This window comes from Enhydra lutris, unplaced genomic scaffold, assembly GCF_002288905.1.
Source record: "Enhydra lutris kenyoni isolate GAN:26980312 unplaced genomic scaffold, ASM228890v2 scaffoldscaffold94, whole genome shotgun sequence".
NCBI lineage: Eukaryota > Metazoa > Chordata > Mammalia > Carnivora > Mustelidae > Enhydra > Enhydra lutris.
Window position 1 is genome coordinate 1,330,038 of NW_019154178.1, and position 15,692 is coordinate 1,345,729.

Here is a 15,692-nt window from a genome sequence, read left to right on the forward strand (position 1 = left end):
CCCCCCCCCCCCCCCCCCCCCCCCCCCCCCCCCGCCCCGCCAGGACTGTGCACCCAACTCACCGAGAACCCAGCCCAAGATGGGCAGGACCTTTTGATGCTCTCGGTGGTTGTGACAGAGGAGGCCACCATGCTGAAGGTGACCACCAGGACGCCCAGGAGCACCTGGGCTAGCCCCAGCATGAGCAGGGCCTGCAGCCAGGGTCGGTGGAGGCGAAGGTGGGTAAGGCCGCGGGTGCTGGGTCGGCTGGTCAGCGAACGGCTGGAGTCACTGGGCGAGGGCATCATGCCTGCTGCCCGGTTGCCGGCGCCTCGCTGGGCCTCCCCTGGCGCTTGGGAGCATCTCAGAGGCGCCCAAGGCCCCGTCCTCCCTCCTCTCCACCCTCTTTGCTCTAGAGCCCACCAACGGGATGGGTCCCCTGGGGCATGGCCCAGGGCCTCCAGCTGGGCGGGGGCCCAAGGGAGGGGCGTCGCGGAGGGGTCGCGGGGGGCTCCCTCCCCACCGCGGGCACCGGACGGGCACCGTGCCCGGGACGGCGATGAGGACGCGGGGGCGCCGGCTCATCGCATCTCCCTGGAGAACAGGGGCGCCGAGAAGGGCAGGTCCAGGCGTGAGGAGAAGCCGCGGTCGGGAACCCGGGAGAAGGGCGGGGAGGGTAAAGGCGAGGAGGGTGGGAAGAAGAGGGGAGGGGTCCTGGGGTCTGAGACAGTCCGGCGGGGAGAAGCCGGGGCGCTGCCCGCTGCGGGGCCGCCCTCCCCGCTCCGCCCCAACACGCTGCTCTCCCCAGCCTGGGCGGCAGCAGGTCCAGCCCGGCGGCGGGGGCGGGGCGGGGGCGGGACTGCGCGGTGCACCCCGGGAGCCGGTGTCGGCCCACAGGCCCAATGCAGTGGGGCGGGCGGCGGGGCCGGAGTGGGGCGGGGCTGCGCACGGCTGCCCGGGAGCTGGCGTCCGCCCGCGAGCCCGGTGCAAGGGGGCGGCCGGGGGGGGTGGGCAGGAGTGGGGCGGGGCTGCACGGGGCAGCCCTGGAGCCGGCGTGCGCCCTCGGGCCGGGCGCAGGGGGGCGGGCGGTGGGGCAGGAGTAGGGCGGGGCTACGCGGGCCGGGAGTGGGGCGGGAGTAGGGCGGGCCCGCGGGCCGGGTTAAGGCGGGCGTGGGTCTCCGCGGGCCTCGCGGGGTCAGGGGTCCGACCCCAGCCCCGCCCAGCCTCTGGGGCCCCGGGCCCGCGCCCCGCCCTTCAGCAGCCCCTGCGGGCTCCGCAGCCCTGCCCGCCACGGCCCGCCCCCTCCGGGGTCACGTTCTGCTTCCGCTCCCGTCCTCGCCGCGCTCCCTTCTCCCTTCCAGCGGCCTCGCTCCCAATAAAGATCCCGGAAACGGGGACTCGGTTCCAGTTCCTCTTTCTCTTTATTTAAATAACCGAAGCGCAGCTTGGCACAGCGGAGGGGAGCCGGGTGGGGTGTGTAAGGGCTGGCAGTAGTGTGGCCTAATCGAGGGGTGGCGGAGGAAGCGAGACTGGGTCCCCGTGGGCTCCCCGCACCCCGAAGTCAGGGTCAGCAGTCGTGGCTGCGGGCTTGGGGGCACCAGAGAGGAGACCCCAAGTCGTGACGTCTCACCGAGTCCCGGAGACGTCCAGGACGGGGTGGGGGGGGGCGGAGGGAGCGCCCTCCAGCGGCAGGGCCGGGGCGTCGCGGCCGGGGGGTCGGTGGTCACGGGGCTCGGAAGGCATTCTCGGCAGCCCCAGCGGCTGCGTTGGCGGCGGCGGTTCGCACGGCGGGGTTGGAGAAGACCCCGGCCGCGAATTCCTGCTGGGCCTTCTGGAAGCTGGCCCCGGTGCGGCGGTACAAGGAATGGATCTGCAAGGAGAGGGCAGGGATGACCCCCGCCCCCCCAGATCTGGGCCCGGCCCGGGCGCCGCGCCCTCCTGGGCCTCCAGAGTGCCCCTCCCAGGCCCCCGGGGCCCATGACCTTGGCGCAGCCCCTCACCCGCTTGAGCATCACGATCCCCAGCACCGCGACGCCGGTGAAAAACAGGGCCACCAGCAGCATGAGCGCGGCCGCCGCCTTGTTGGCGTTCAGCACCACCAGCGCCGAGATCCAGCCACTGCCAGAAGGGACAGCGCCGGCCGTCAAGAGGGGCAACCCCCCACGTCTGTCCTCCCACCCTCTCCAGGGTCAGCAAGCGGGCCCCATCCTACCCAACCCACCAGGGCTCCCTCCATCCCCTGGCCGTCAGTCTGGCACTTTCCAAGCACCACAATCCCACACCTGATTCACTCTCTTCAAAGTTTAATTCCTGCTTCCCCGAAATTTTCCTACCTCTCCAGACCCCTCCAAGACATCCTCAGTCCAAACAGACCTCTCTGTGGAGGAGGCCCCACCCCCTCTTCAGAAGCACTCTTGGGCGCTTCCCCTAGGAAGCCAGCTCTGACCACAGGTACTTTTCCTCCCCCACACCTAGGCTGTCTAGAGTTCTGACTGGGTAGGTCCTGTCTCTTGCATTCAACAAGCACCTTCTGGGGATCAAAACCACATTTCCTTCTTCTGAGCAAATCCTACCCCAGGACCTTGTGCTGACTCGGTCTAGAGGAATGAGGGGAGGGATGGCGGCGGCGGGGGGGGGGGGGGGGGGGGGGCGCTGGAGGGCAGCCTCACAGACCTGAACCCCCAACCTGGGATGCCAATGGCCTGGAGAACAAAGAGCACATCCTGGACGAAGAAAATGAAGAAGAAAACGAAGAAATTGAATGAACTGTCACTCCTGTGGGCAGGAAAACCAGGGAGAGTGGGAGAAGAGTCAGGGCAGGAGCAGGAGCTGTGGGGCCCATCCCAGGTTCTCCACCAGTCCCGACCCTCAACTTACCGGAAAGCCTTATACATGGGGCGGTACCAGCACACGAAGGAGCAGGGAGTGAAAAGGAGGACCCAGAGGATAGAGAGTCCAAAGCCTGAGCCATTGCTGGTCTCCACACAGAAGCTGGCCAGGCAGGCAAGAAAATTCAGGAGAAGAGCCAGCGTGCTACCTGAGGGATGGACGTACAGGACAATGAGCATGGCCGGCAATCACAAAACCCTCACCAAACGCTGCAGAGTACAGAAGAGAAGCTTCTGCCTCCACAGAATCCTCCACTCAGCCGCGGAGACAGAGCCCTATCACACGTGATCACCTTTGCAAAGACATTTAAAGGACTCAGAGGGGCGCCTGTGTGGCTCAGTGGGTTAAAGCCTCTGCCTTTGGCTCAGGTCATGATCCCAGGGTCCTGGGATCGAGCCCCGCATCGGGCTCTCTGCTCAGAGAGGAGCCTGCTTCCCTCTCTCTCTCTGTCTGCCTCTCTGCCTGCTTGTGATCTCTGTCTGTCAAATAAATAAATAAAATCTTTAAAAAAAAAAAAATAAAGGACTCAGAAAACATTTTTGCAGAACAAGAGAAAGGGGAAAAGGACAAGATCGTATGTTTTCTAGAAGGTGGGAGAACACGTTCTAAATAGTATGAAAGGAGTCACCCAGGAAAATTCCTGGAGAAACTAGCTTTCAACTCAAAAGAGCAGAGATGAAAATCTGAGTTCTAGGCGGGTGGGCTTGAGGGCAGGAAAGATGTCAAGGTCACTTCTTTTACTGGTCCTCTAAAACAGGCTTCTCACTACTCACACATCCAGAGGTAGTACATGGTAGACACGGTCTTCTGAAATTCTTGGGGGATCTCCATGGAGATGTCCTGGAAAAAGCAGGGCTGGACCGGGCAAAAAGAAGGTAGAGGGGGCCAATTGTTCTGTCGAGCTGTAAGGCAGAGAGAGAGCAGGAGGACCCGAGACTTGAGGCAGAGACCCACAAAGGAATCGCCCCTCCCTTCCACCCCAGGTTCTCTCTCCATCCTCCAACTCGGGATCCAAGGGGACGTGGGAGTGGGAGACGAGCAAAACCAGCGCTGACAGTGTTTACTACTATTTACAACTGCTAAGCACTATGCCCAGCACTCTGTATGAATGACCTTATTTAATTGCCACAAAGTCCTGTCAAACAGGTACAAATGTTACCTTTGTTTTATAAGTAAGGAAACCAAAGCACTCAAGATCAAGGAACTTATCTAAGAGCTCATGCGCAGTAAATAATAGCGCCCAAATTCACACTCGGCAATGTGGCTCCAGAACCCACACTCCTAGGGTTTTTTTGCTCCTTCAAAAGTGTCGGGCACCCGGGGGGCTCAGCTGGTTAAGCGACTACCTTCAGTTCAGGTCATGATCCTGGAGTCAGGGGATCCAGTCCAGCATTGGGCTCCTTGCTCAGCAGGGAGTCTGCTTCTCCCTCTGACCCTCCCCCTTCATGTTCTCTCTCTCTCAAATAAATAAGTAAAATATTTTTTAAAAAGTATCAAATGGGGGCACCTGGGTGGCTCAGTCATTAAGAGTCTGCCTTCTGCTTGGGTCATGGTCTCGGGGTCCTGGGATCAAGCCCCATATTGGGCTCTCTGCTCGGTGAAGAGCCTGCTTCCCACACCCCCCTCCCCTGCCTGCCTCTCTGCCTACTTGTGATCTCTGTCAAGTAAATAAATAAAATCTTTAAAAATATATTAAAAAAAAAAAAACCTTCTAAAAATAAATAAATAAATAAATAAATAAATAAATAAATAAAAAGTATCAAATGGGGGCGCCTAGGTGGCTCAGTCATTAAGCATCTGCCTTCAGCTCGGGTCATGGTCTCGGGGTCCTGTGATCGAGCCCCGCATCGGGCTCCCTGCTCAGCAGGGAATCAGCTTCTCCCTCTCCCACTCCCCCTGCTTGTGTTCCCTCTCTCCCTGTGTCTCTCTCTGTCAAATGAATAAATAAGATCTTTGGGGAAAAAAAAGTGTCCAATGCCTCCCCGTCGTCCTCAGTGCCCCCACCCCAGAACCCGCTTACCAGCCGCGCCCCCCAGCGCGGCATGCTGCAGTTCCCGCTCCCTCCGGTCCAACTCCTCTGCCTTCCGGTTGAGCTCCTCCTGCTTCTTCAGCAGCTCAGCGGTGGCTGCCGCAGCTGAAGCCTGCCCAGGACCCGCAGCGGGAGATGTGAGTCCTGGGCCCAGACCAGTTCCCCACACCCCCACTGCCATCCCGGCCCCCTATTTACCTGGGTGCTGTAGGAGCCGTAATTTTTGGGTTCTGTAGGGCTGAGCTTTCTCGAGGATTGCAACGAGGGAGCCGAGGGTGGAGGCAACGGGGCAGGGGCAGGAGGCTCATAGGCTGGTGGGGGCTGTTGATTTTGGAAAAGACTTTAGGGACCACCTAGTCCCTTCCAATGCAGGTGTCTAGAGCCTGCTTGAGGACCTTGAGATCCCGAACCCGTTCCCCAGGCTCCCCGCCAAGAGAGCTGAACCTCTGGCAGAGAACTAGGTCTTCTCTTAGCTGCAGCAGCCCTCATCAGCCCCCACATCCCATCCCTTGACCAGGACTCAAGGCACTCATCCACCAAACCGCCCCCTTCACTTTTTAAAGCTCTTAGAATTTTCTATTCTGTGGGACAAACAGGTCTGGTCCTCCTCATTTCTTACCTCCAAATGCACCCCTAAGCATAACTGGTTTTCCCCTCAACTCCTACCAGCCCCATTCTGTATTTTCTTCAGAGAAGCCTCCCCAGACACAAGCCTTGGTCCAGGCGTCGCCAGTCTCCAAGCCCTCCTGGGACGGAGGCTTAGACCTCAAACGGGATCGTTCGCCCTCGTGTCCCCAGAAGGGTTAGGCAAGCCATGGCAGACTGGCCTCTCTCCCGGGGCTAAGACCGTTTGCATGCAGAGAAGTGCCCTGTACCCGACAGAGCGGGCTTACAGGCGCACCCTCCCCTTCCCTGCCATCCTGTGCCGCCCAGAGCCTCACCTCTCGGGTCTCAAAAGGGTTGTAGACGTCAAGGGTGGCATACTGCGGGCTGGGTCGGTGCTGGATCACAGCTGGGTCCTGTGGGCAGAGCTGGGCTCAGCTGGCACCTGGTGCCTCTGGGGGAACTCGCTGGGGCCTCTTCCGACGCCTGTGGCTGCGAGGACTGCATGTCGGAGGCCAAGCTGCTGTCCCAACACCTGCCCCCAATCCTTCACCCCGCACTGCCAGCACCGGCTCCTTTTATAGGGGCAGGGCCCGCCCCCCAGGGTGCCCACTGGTCTGGAGTCACCGTCACCCCCACGTGGCGGCCCTTCCCCGAAACAAATGTCAGGACCGGGAAGACAAGCGGGCCCGTCCAGAACCGAGCAGAGTCCACCGAGCTAGCCAGAGAAGGCCCGCGCGTCACCTGAAAGGGGTTGTCAAGCTCGCCGGGCCCGGCGAAGGGGTTCCCGCCGTCTCTGCTCTGAGCCATGTTTGCAACTGCGGCCTGGGCCGCCCCTGCCCTCCACGCCCCTGCGCGGCGGCGGCTCCCGGCGCTCCCTCCGCTCCTCCCGGTCCACCCGCTCGGCTACGCACGGATTGGCCGCGAAGGCCGGAAGGGCCCCGAGGATCCCCGCAGCGGCGGCGCGCTGCGCTTGCGCCTCGGCTCACGGCGCCGACGGGGGCGCCCCACGTGACGCCAGGGGCCGCCTCCCCGCCCACCGACGAACTACAGCTCCCGGCAGGCCCCGCGGCGGGTTTCTGGCCCGCTCCGGCGAGACGGCCGGCAGGAGCCCCGCGTCCGACGCCGGCGGCCCTCCTTCCGCGGGCTTCCGGCTAGGCTGGGCTCCCAGCTAGGCTGGGCTCCCAGCCGGTGGCCACCGCCGCCGGAACTTCCCCGGCTCAGCTCGCCTGTTGGGAGAAGCACCCCCCGCCCCCCCGCATCACCAGACATCACCAGACAGGGACCCACGGGCGGTGGGCTGGTGGGAGGTGGGACACTCGGGAGGGTGAGACGGACCCCTCATCCCTAAACTCGGGAGGGCTGCCAATCTTCCCATCCCTGCAGCCCAGCGCCCCACAGCTCAAACTCAAGGGGTGGGGGTCTGATGAAGCACGTCATTTTTATTCCACAAAGACTGTACAAAATTCCTTATAAAACACGGGAGAGGTGCCACCTGGTTACCGCCTCTTGCCCCCATCCAACGCCACTGTGCGGGGCAGGGGAGGCCGGGACGTGTGCGGGACGGAACAGCGTTCTGTTCAAGGCTGGGGAGGGCGCGACAGGTACAAGTCCTCACGTATTTACACTATTTCACATATTCACAGGTATACAGGGAGCCAGGAGGAAGGGGCGGGCTCCGGCTCTGTTCTCTTGTATAAAAAAGCACCAGTGTCCTGGACTGGACACCCACTGCTCGAGGAGATGCAGGGGGGCCCAGGGCCTGATCGTCACCGACTGATATCCCGACTGGAGTCCCACAACTTGGTGTTGGGTGGTTCAGCCCGAAGGCGGGCGAAGAAAGGATGCTGAAGGGCTTCGCCCAAGGTCAACCGCTTAGCAGGTTCATACTCCAGCATGCTTTCAATCAGATCGAAGAGCTGGTGGTGTTCCTCTGCCTCTGAGGTCAGATACCGCTGGTGGTGGAGGGCAGGAAAAAGGTGAGGCACGGTGCCCTACAAGGAAGTGCTGCCTTTCCCTTCAAGGCCCTAGCATCCAACCTCCGAGGACACTGTCACAAATACTGCCTTCCCACGAGCACACCGTGACCAGCATTTCTGACGTTACTGCTCTGCATACCTTCCCACATGCACAATCACTTCCTTCACACTCCCGGAGAGTTCTACGTGCGTATCTCTGTCAACTTCGTGCTGCTCTCTAGCTTCTCACCAACATGCAAGCTCTTCAAAGGGAGTTTCCTTTCCTGTCTGACCTCAAGAAGCCAGGACATGGCTTTGGTCTCTGGTTGGCTCAAGAAAGACATGGCTGTCTAACCTCCTTCCCTTCACAAAACCACTCCCTCTTCTCTCTCTCCTATTGACCAAAGGTGTCTTATTCCAGCTTCCCCCCTTCCTTCCTAACAACACTGCTCACAAGGGGCCGTCCAGAGGCAAAGTCCCTGGGAAGGGAATGGCCTCTGGGGGGAGGCGCCACCTCACCCCGTGACTCACCCGCAACGGTTTGCAGTTTTCTCGAACATAGCGCCCAGCTGACGTGTTCTCATCCCAGTCCAGGTGACCCCGGTAAAAATATTTCTGCTTCCTACAGAGGAAGGGAAGGTTGAGGGGTCAGGAGTTTCCTTTTGTTGTGGGATACTGCCCTTAATCCCCCATCTGAGTAGCTGGGCGGTGGGGGGAGGGGGGAGGTTTCAAAGAAAAAAGAAAATGATGTGAAACAGCGATTTTGTGGAGAAAAAGGAAAAGAGTTTCAAGTCCCCCCCCCACCCCCGCAAGGTTCACCTTGTCTTTCGGATCATCCGGGAAGGGATGGGACCCAAGATCCTTTCCATCATGGCTAGATGCTCTCTGTTGTCATGGGTCTGGGAAACAGAACTGAGCGTGGGACTGGGAACAGGCTGCTGAGGGCCAGCTTCCAGAACAGTAAGTGGGGTGGAGGGAGCAGACAAGACCAGGTAGGAGAACGCCAGGGGGCTGCAGAAGGTGCCCCCCACTCACCTGGAACAGTGTGAAGCCAACATAGTACTCGAAGATGATGCAGCCTATGCTCCACACGTCACAAGGCTGCGACCAACCCAGCTCTGGGTGGGGAGAGGAGGAACAAGGTATTAAGGTGATTGGGGGCCCTCCCCACCCCACCACCCACGCTCCCATACTTGGACAACCATGGTCCCCCACTCGCCCTGCTCACCGAGGATGACCTCTGGTGCCCGGTAATGGCGAGTGGAGACGATGGTGCTGTGGTGCTCGTGGTCAAAGGTAGCACTGCCGAAGTCCACCACCCGCACCGCCGTGCTCTTCACGCTGCGCTCATCTCGCTTCTAGGAGCACAGCAGGAAGGGGATGGACCCCAGCCACCTCGGACCAAGACTCTTACCACAATTCTCTAAAGTGCTTTCAGACCTGAAAGAAGCACCTTGACCTCCTGCTTGGTCCCGTACACACTGACAACGCGCCCTACAGCTTCCCCCGTGTCCCGCAGGTAATTTAGGAATGGGAGAGGATGAAGGGATGATCGTGACACAGCAGGAAAGCCCCTATGCGTCTGACTTTTTCCGAGTGACTGGTATACAGGGTTTCTGAAAATAGGTCAAGAGAACTGAGCTTCGCTTACAGAGAAGAAAGTCTAAACCAAGGATCTTAGAAGCATCTGAACTCTACTGGAAGGTTAGCAGAGGTCCTCCTCCCAAGTTTTCCTCCAACTTAAGTCTTCTTCGACTTCTCCCTTTCACCCTACTCTGCTACTCTGGTCTCCCCGGTGCCAGATCGGGAGAGAACAAGGGAGCAAGCGGAGGGGAGGGAGCGGGGTTATGAGAAAGAAGTGGCACGGCTGCCGGCCCCTCTCACCTTCTCTAGGTTGTAGGTGAGCTCATAGTCTGAATTCACAAACAGAATATTTTCAGGCTTGAGGTCCGTATGGGTCAGCTTGTTGTCATGGAGGACTGCAGGGGAGAAGGCCAAGTCAAGGTTGGTCCAGGTGGCCAGGGCTGAGCGGCACCGGCGATCCCAAGTCTGACCAACAGGCCCAGAGCTGCTCGGCGCTCTCGGCTCCACCTCCAGGTGAGATGCCTGCTCTAAGACACCCTGCGCTCCTCAGCTAAGACACGAACGTAACCCTCAACTGACGCACACGGGTCTGCCACGTGCTCTGTTTCCGTCTTCTGACATCCGTGCCTGACATCCTGTGAATTCAACTCTGTAAAACTGCTTAGTCGTGAAAACCCCAGAGGAACCAGGTACTTGTCTGGATCCCCCACCGGGCCCCTTGGTCGCACTCGTCCCTGCCGCCACCTGCTCTGCTGGAAACGGAGAGCACCTCAGTGTGGACAAGCATAAACCTCTAGCGTGGGAAGTCTCTGTCTCTCTGTGCTCGCAGCCTGATTGAACACTTTCCCGAGGAAGGAAAATGAGAAAAAAAAAAGACGTAATTCAATGCTTTGATTTCCAAAGCTTTCTCCCCCGGCTCCTGTTCGACTGGAGCGGGATAGGACTCCTCAGGGATGGTGAGGACACGGGTCACCGAGTCAAGTGAGGGAGCTGTCAACGCAATGGTAAGAGAAGTGCAGATAATCGGGTGGACAGGTACAGGGCTCCGCCAGTGTAAAGGTACACAGAGGAGGTCCAGCAGAGGGAGGGGCTGCCCCAAGTCCACCTCGGCCCGCCGCACTCACACTTGACAGCCTGGCACAGCTGGAAGGCCATGTGGCGCACTTGGTGGACAGGGTAGGGCAGGTAGTTGTTGTCTTTGAGGAAATCGAAGGTGCTAAGGCCCAGAAGCTCGAAAGAGATGCACATGTGGCCATGGTAGTCAAACCAGTCAAACATCTGCACACAGAGGCTGAGAAGAGAGACGGGGGAGGGGGAGGTCTGTTGAGCTCCCACGCGCCCAGCACCCCTCCGGCAAGGAGGGGCCGCAAAGCTGCTGATTCCACCCGCTTGTGTGAAAACATGCCAGCTCGCACCACCAACAAAACTCAATTCCGCGGCGGGATGGCCTTTCTGGCAGACCCAAGGAGAGAGATACTACCTACCAAACTTCAAACTATTTTCCCGCATCGTTTTGAATAGTTAACACGATTCCCCTGGCTGAAGAGTGGGGTTCCAGGCGCCAGCGCAGACCCTGCATTGTCAAACTGTCGTTCCTGAGCCCTGACCCCAGCTCCCACCCCCGAGTTCATTGACCACCAGCCACCAGCAGGTCCACGTTCATACTGTCTTCCTGTGTCTTTGCTCCATGCCTTACTCTACACTTAGCTTACAGAAGGCCACGGACAGAAACGGTACGTACAAATGTCTGGGGCCTCATCAGCACAGAAAGCTCAAATGATTTTTTGATGGAAATGCGAATTCCCAGTCTCAGGGCCATTTCCAGGGCACAGCCCTACAGAGGCCATCCTGGGCTAGGCCCAAACTGCAGAGCACTCTGACTGCCCCAGAAACAAAGGGAACGGATTACGCATGTCAGACCCTCCCTTCCGGCCCTACTGTTCTACTAGTCTAAGATGATGAACAAAGAATGGATGGATGAGAAGGTCTAGGACTCCCCTGCCTGCCTAACCGAGACCGGGAAGGTACTCCGGTGTAGGAGTGGGGCCTCTCAGGCTCCCCACATACTCCTTTGCTGGCTTACTTCTTGTTGTCAGGATCCTTCTCGTTGATTTTCTCCAGGACATTGATTTCAAGTCGAGCTGCTTCCTTGTACTTTTCCACATTCTTAATGATCTTCAGGGCAACTCGAGCCCCACCCCTGTAGGATGGCACAAGAGGCATTTGCTGGGTCGTCAAAAACATCCCAGATTGAATGGAACCGCCCGGGGATTAAGAAATCCTACCTCTGGCTAATCAGCAAAAAAGCCCCAGATAACCCTCACTACCTCTTTATGCCTCGCAGATACGGAGCAGGGAGGAAAGGAGCTGTAGCTACCTGCGATGGTCGACACACTGTACGACTCGGCCAAAGGTCCCCTCTCCCAAAGTGCTTACAATTTCATCTGAAACGAAAAAGAGCAGGGTCGGGGAGAGGGAGGGAGAGAAGGTGGGGAATGAGCTGAGTAGGAAGAAAAAGGGGTACAGCAACCTGGGGTGAGGAGATGAAGGAAAGGGGAACAGATACAGATGGTCACAGGGGGAGAACACCCCTGCGCGATTCCCACCACCTTTAACCCAGGGGCCATGAGAGCTGGGAGTGGACAGCAGAGGTCAATTCTCAACAGCAACTCAAACCACCCAGATAAACAACACCACTGAGGAAAGGCCAGAGGCTGTGACGGGTTGGCTCGGGACGTTGGGATGGCTATGGGACCATTACAGGCTATAGGATCGTTACGATTCGGCTTGTACATCGCTCTTGTAGCCAGTCCCCGACGTGGTAGATGAGGTGGCCCTCAGCGTCGTCCTCTACACTCTTGGCTCTCCGGCTGCTGTGCTGCTGTCGGGGGGCGGGGGGGGTCGGAGCAAGCCAGGTGTCGGAGCGGGGGCCGGAGGGAGGCGGGGTGGGTGGTGGAGGGGTCACCGGTCACAGGCGCCCAGCCAGGGGGGACAGACGATGATGGGGGACAGTGGAAGGGAACACGTCAGATGCAGTAAGGCGGATTGGGGTGAGAAGAGAGAGCGGCGCAAAATCCCAGGTCCCCAAACCCAAAACGGGAACAGGGAGAGGAACGGGCAGAGCAGAGAAGTGGTGTCGTTGCCGGTGTCACCCACAACCCCATGCTCTACGCGATGCCCTTCCGGACAGGCACAGATCTCCCTTTGCCCCCACCCCAGCCCACCTACTGAGGGGGCCACAGAGCCCAGAGCTTGTGGGGAAAAAGGCTATTCACAAGCAAGGTCCCCACGAGAGAGCAGAAGCCTCTGGGACACAGGAGCCACTCTCCCACGCAGTCAGCCCAGCATGGCAAGGAGGGCACTGGGGTTCACAAATGCTCTGTGCCCATCCAGGGCCAGAGCAGGTCCAGGGCCCTCCAAGAGCTGGAGGGCTTCCAAGAGAGGCGACAGACTCAGCACCCACGCCAGCGTTCATGCCCCCACACTCGGCCAAGAACTTACCGGGGTCCTAGAGGGCTGAAGAGGAGCGGGGAGAGGAGGGGCCCGGCCGCACTCACCGAAGACGAGCGGCTGAAAGTCCGGCTCCGCCGCCTCCGCCGCCGGTGTTTCCTGCGGCTGCTGCGCTGGCTGCGGTAGCTGCTGTCCTCCCGGTGGTACTCGTACGAATGCCGGTAGTCGGGCTCACAGTAGGCTTCTCCCCGGTCCCGGCTGCAACCGTTGCGCCGATAGCTTCCGTAGTAGCGCCGGTCGTACAGCCTCCGGTCCGACGAGTGATCGTCGTAACTGCTGGGGGACAACACACAGCCACTAGCTGCGCCGGCTCTGGCCACGGTCCTCACACGGGACGGAACAAGCCCTGCCTTGACGGGGCAAGTGGCGTTACCAGAAAACCTGCTCTCGGCCACTCTGAGGACCGAGGACCAGAGACGGAAGAGGAGGACCCCACAGCGCCGTGTCACCCAGGCCTGCGGACAGACTCCGACGGAACTATCGCCTCTGGGGGCCTCCCCTCCGTTCCCCTACAACAAATGGAGCAAAGAGCCATTTCTGTCCTAACATCCGGTTCTGCTCCAAACTGCCCCTACCCTGCCCCTCCCACAGAACACGCTGCTGTCACTGAAACCAAGCAGACCTGACTTTGTCTTTTGTTAGGTCAGTAGCTCCCTCTAGACCCTCGCCTTCTGTGTGGGCCTCCTTTCCCTCGGCCTGAGACGAGCTTAGATGGCAAGTTCTCGAGGAAACTTCCCTGAATTACTCATCCTGCCGCGCTCCCACCAAACCCGCTGGACGCTTCCTCAGCTCCTACGATCTACTTCCTCTACACGAACACACACAGCACAACTGGCCACCTCCAGTAACAGTCTTGAACATCACGTTATCCAACTGCTCAGTGTGTAACCACGAAATCTTTGTTTAATAAACGAGTGAATGACCCTGGACCCGAGTTTCCCCTCCTGAAACCTCACCTCCGGGAACGGACATGGTAGCTGTCTTCCCGCCGGCGCCGCCGTGTCCGGTCACTGCTACTGGACCAGGAGCGGCTTCTTCGTCTCTTATGTTTTCGGCTCCGATAGTGCTCATGGTAACTGCCCCGGCTGCCTCGCTCTGAGGAATGGTACCTTCGGGGATGAGGCATCTGGAAGGGAAGGAAAAACAGAAATAGTGGGGAAAAGCTCTGCGTTTCCAGGATTCTGCTCCGAGGCCTGGCTGTTCCAGAGACACTGAGCTGCCTTGAGCCCTTTTACTCCTTTCACAACCTACAACTTCCTCGGCCTTCCTCGTGCTCGTAACTTCTCCTGAGCGGAGTGTGGTATGGGTCGTCTGCGAATGCTGGTGGCAAACTCCAGGAGCACCCACCCCCCACCCCAGCCAGCCCCTTCATCTCATTGTTCCACAGACTCTCCTCAATCGAGGCTCCAGGAAGCACTTCAGGTCTGGGCCCCAGCTCATTGGAGGGGAGGCTGTGTAACTGATGGAGATGGCGTCTGTCCCTGGCGGGCAGCTACACTACATCTGCCCCACTCCGCGCTTCCTCACAGCTCGACACAGCAGCATCTTAGGATACATGATCGTGAAAAACGTTCTACAGTTATTAGGACCGGATCTCTGTCTTCCCAAGCAGACCACGCGGCATTCTGTGGCAAGAACGCAGTTTACCAGGCTTCTGCAGATAGCGATATCCACCAAATACAAGGAAGTTCCAGGGCTTTCGGTCTGACCTCTTGAACTGCCCTCATCACCTCTCGCATCACTGGCCAGCTCCCCCTTAAAAGTTAGTAATACGGGGGCCCCAGGCTGCAGTCGGCTTCCCATCTGGCTCCTCCCCTCTCGTGTTTAGGAATTACTGAATAACCGTGTTTAATTAGCATCACGCTCCCTTCCAGTTCGTTACTGGAACTGAAAGACCACGGTGCACAAGCGCTTTTTTCCTTAAAGGAAAAAACCACGGACAAGTCACCCTCACAATCCAGAAAAGGAGGATATGAGAACAAAATAAATTACACACACCCAGGGACGCAAGTCTTGGGGGGCCATTAGGTGTGGAAAGGCTTAATGACTCCAACATCTGGCTTTCATCCCGGGCGCTACTGCCCGACCGAACACCGAGGAGGGGGACACCGGATCCTGCGCGGGTCTAACTAGGCCTGCAGCAAAGGTGCGGGCGCAGGGCTCCCCAGGTACTCCCACCTGGCGGGGCGCAGCCTCGTAACTCTCTCGCCGCACAACACACCGCGCCGAAGTTCCTCACAGCCGCCCCCCACCCCGAGGCGGCTGCACTTGACCTTTCTCAACTCCACGCCTCCCCCCACCCTCCTTTCCCACTCGGAAAACCCAGGACCGACTTCTCGAGTCCAACTCTGCCTGCGCTCCCAGGACGCCGGCGGCATCCCCCGCGCCCCCAGCCTGGGTCCAACTTTGGGGCTGCGCTCCCTTCCGTCTCTGGAGCCCCTCCCATCCCCGCCCCGTCGCCCCCTCCGACTCCGGCCCCTCCCGCTCCCACAGGGCCTCCCGGGTCCACGCGGGGCAGGCCGGTCTTGCTCCTCACCTCCCCTCTCCTCACCTCCGCCGCCCCGCAGGGCTCTCCCCGCCTCCTCTCCCCGCGCCCCGCGGCCGGGCCCCCAACCCCACTCTGCCCCCGCCCGCTCCGCGGTCGCCATCTTCCCGCGCGGCCCCGCGGCCCGCAAGCCCGCGCGCTCACCGTTCTGGCGGCGAGGCCCGTGCGCTTGTCCCACAGGAAGTCCGTGATGGCGGCGGCACTGCGGCCGGAGTCCCGGCACCCCCGCGGCGACGAAGTGCGGCTCCACCCCCCCGACCCGAGACCCGGGGACCTCCCGCCTCTTTCCCGGGCTCCGCTCCAGTCCCGCCCGCCCCGGCTCCGTCCCCGCCCCCAGGGTCCGCTCGGCGCCGCTCGCACCGCCCCCGCCCGGGGCCCGATCCCAGCTCGGTCTCCCGCTCTGGCCTCTCCGATCCGCCGCCGCCACCGCGAGCGCGCACGCACGCACGCACGCACGCACGCACGCACGCACGCACGCACCACCTCCCAGCGACCCCGGGCCCCGCCCCCAGGGCGGCGCGCACGCCGCCGCGTCCTCGCGTAGCTGGCGGGCGCGGCCGTGGGAGCGCGGGGGCGGGGCGCGGGGGCGGGGCGC

The 15,692-nt window shown here is 60.3% G+C and overlaps 3 protein-coding genes across 13 annotated transcripts in view; all 3 read right to left on the reverse strand.

The window, feature by feature from the left end:
- The window catches only part of LOC111139019 (family with sequence similarity 189 member B), a 6,263-nt gene extending 5,522 nt beyond the window's left edge, over positions 1-741 (reverse strand). For 3 of the 6 annotated variants that reach the window (XR_002640068.1, XM_022491109.1, XM_022491108.1), the window contains exon 1: positions 63-737. Coding sequence is in view for 4 of the 6 variants with exons in the window: in XM_022491109.1 (XP_022346817.1) it covers positions 63-287 (225 nt within the window). In the remaining 2 variants the exon portion in view is untranslated. Of the gene's footprint in view, positions 1-62 lie in introns of all 6 variants that reach the window. The other 3 variants (XR_002640069.1, XM_022491111.1, XM_022491110.1) reach the window with 3 other exon arrangements.
- A 645-nt stretch (positions 742-1,386) lies between these two features.
- On the reverse strand, positions 1,387-6,467 carry LOC111139040 (secretory carrier membrane protein 3). Of its 2 annotated transcripts, XM_022491140.1 has the most exons (9): positions 6,245-6,467; positions 5,839-5,916; positions 5,096-5,218; positions 4,889-5,009; positions 3,642-3,770; positions 2,857-3,016; positions 2,653-2,754; positions 1,980-2,097; positions 1,387-1,849 (listed from the first exon to the last, which is right to left on the reverse strand). In XM_022491140.1, exons 1-9 carry the CDS (start codon positions 6,308-6,310, stop codon positions 1,703-1,705), a joined length of 1,044 nt encoding a protein of 347 aa, XP_022346848.1. In that variant the 5' UTR covers positions 6,311-6,467; the 3' UTR covers positions 1,387-1,702. The 2 variants fall into 2 exon arrangements, with proteins under 2 accessions (XP_022346848.1, XP_022346849.1); XM_022491141.1 differs by lacking the exon at positions 5,839-5,916.
- Positions 6,468-6,922: 455 nt separating this feature from the next.
- On the reverse strand, positions 6,923-15,512 carry LOC111138939 (CDC like kinase 2). Of its 5 annotated transcripts, none has more exons than XM_022490962.1 (13): positions 15,242-15,512; positions 13,509-13,678; positions 12,600-12,825; positions 11,836-11,920; positions 11,420-11,486; positions 11,126-11,242; positions 10,167-10,333; positions 9,343-9,437; positions 8,687-8,816; positions 8,494-8,576; positions 8,278-8,357; positions 7,990-8,080; positions 6,923-7,455 (listed from the first exon to the last, which is right to left on the reverse strand). In XM_022490962.1, the coding sequence occupies exons 2-13, from the start codon at positions 13,676-13,678 to the stop codon at positions 7,270-7,272; spliced, it is 1,497 nt and encodes a 498-aa protein (XP_022346670.1). In that variant the 5' UTR covers positions 15,242-15,512; the 3' UTR covers positions 6,923-7,269. The 5 variants fall into 5 exon arrangements, with proteins under 5 accessions (XP_022346670.1, XP_022346668.1, XP_022346669.1 ...); XM_022490960.1 differs by having other exon boundaries at positions 11,836-11,923; XM_022490961.1 differs by having other exon boundaries at positions 12,600-12,828; positions 15,242-15,415.
- Between the last annotated feature and the right edge of the window lie 180 nt (positions 15,513-15,692).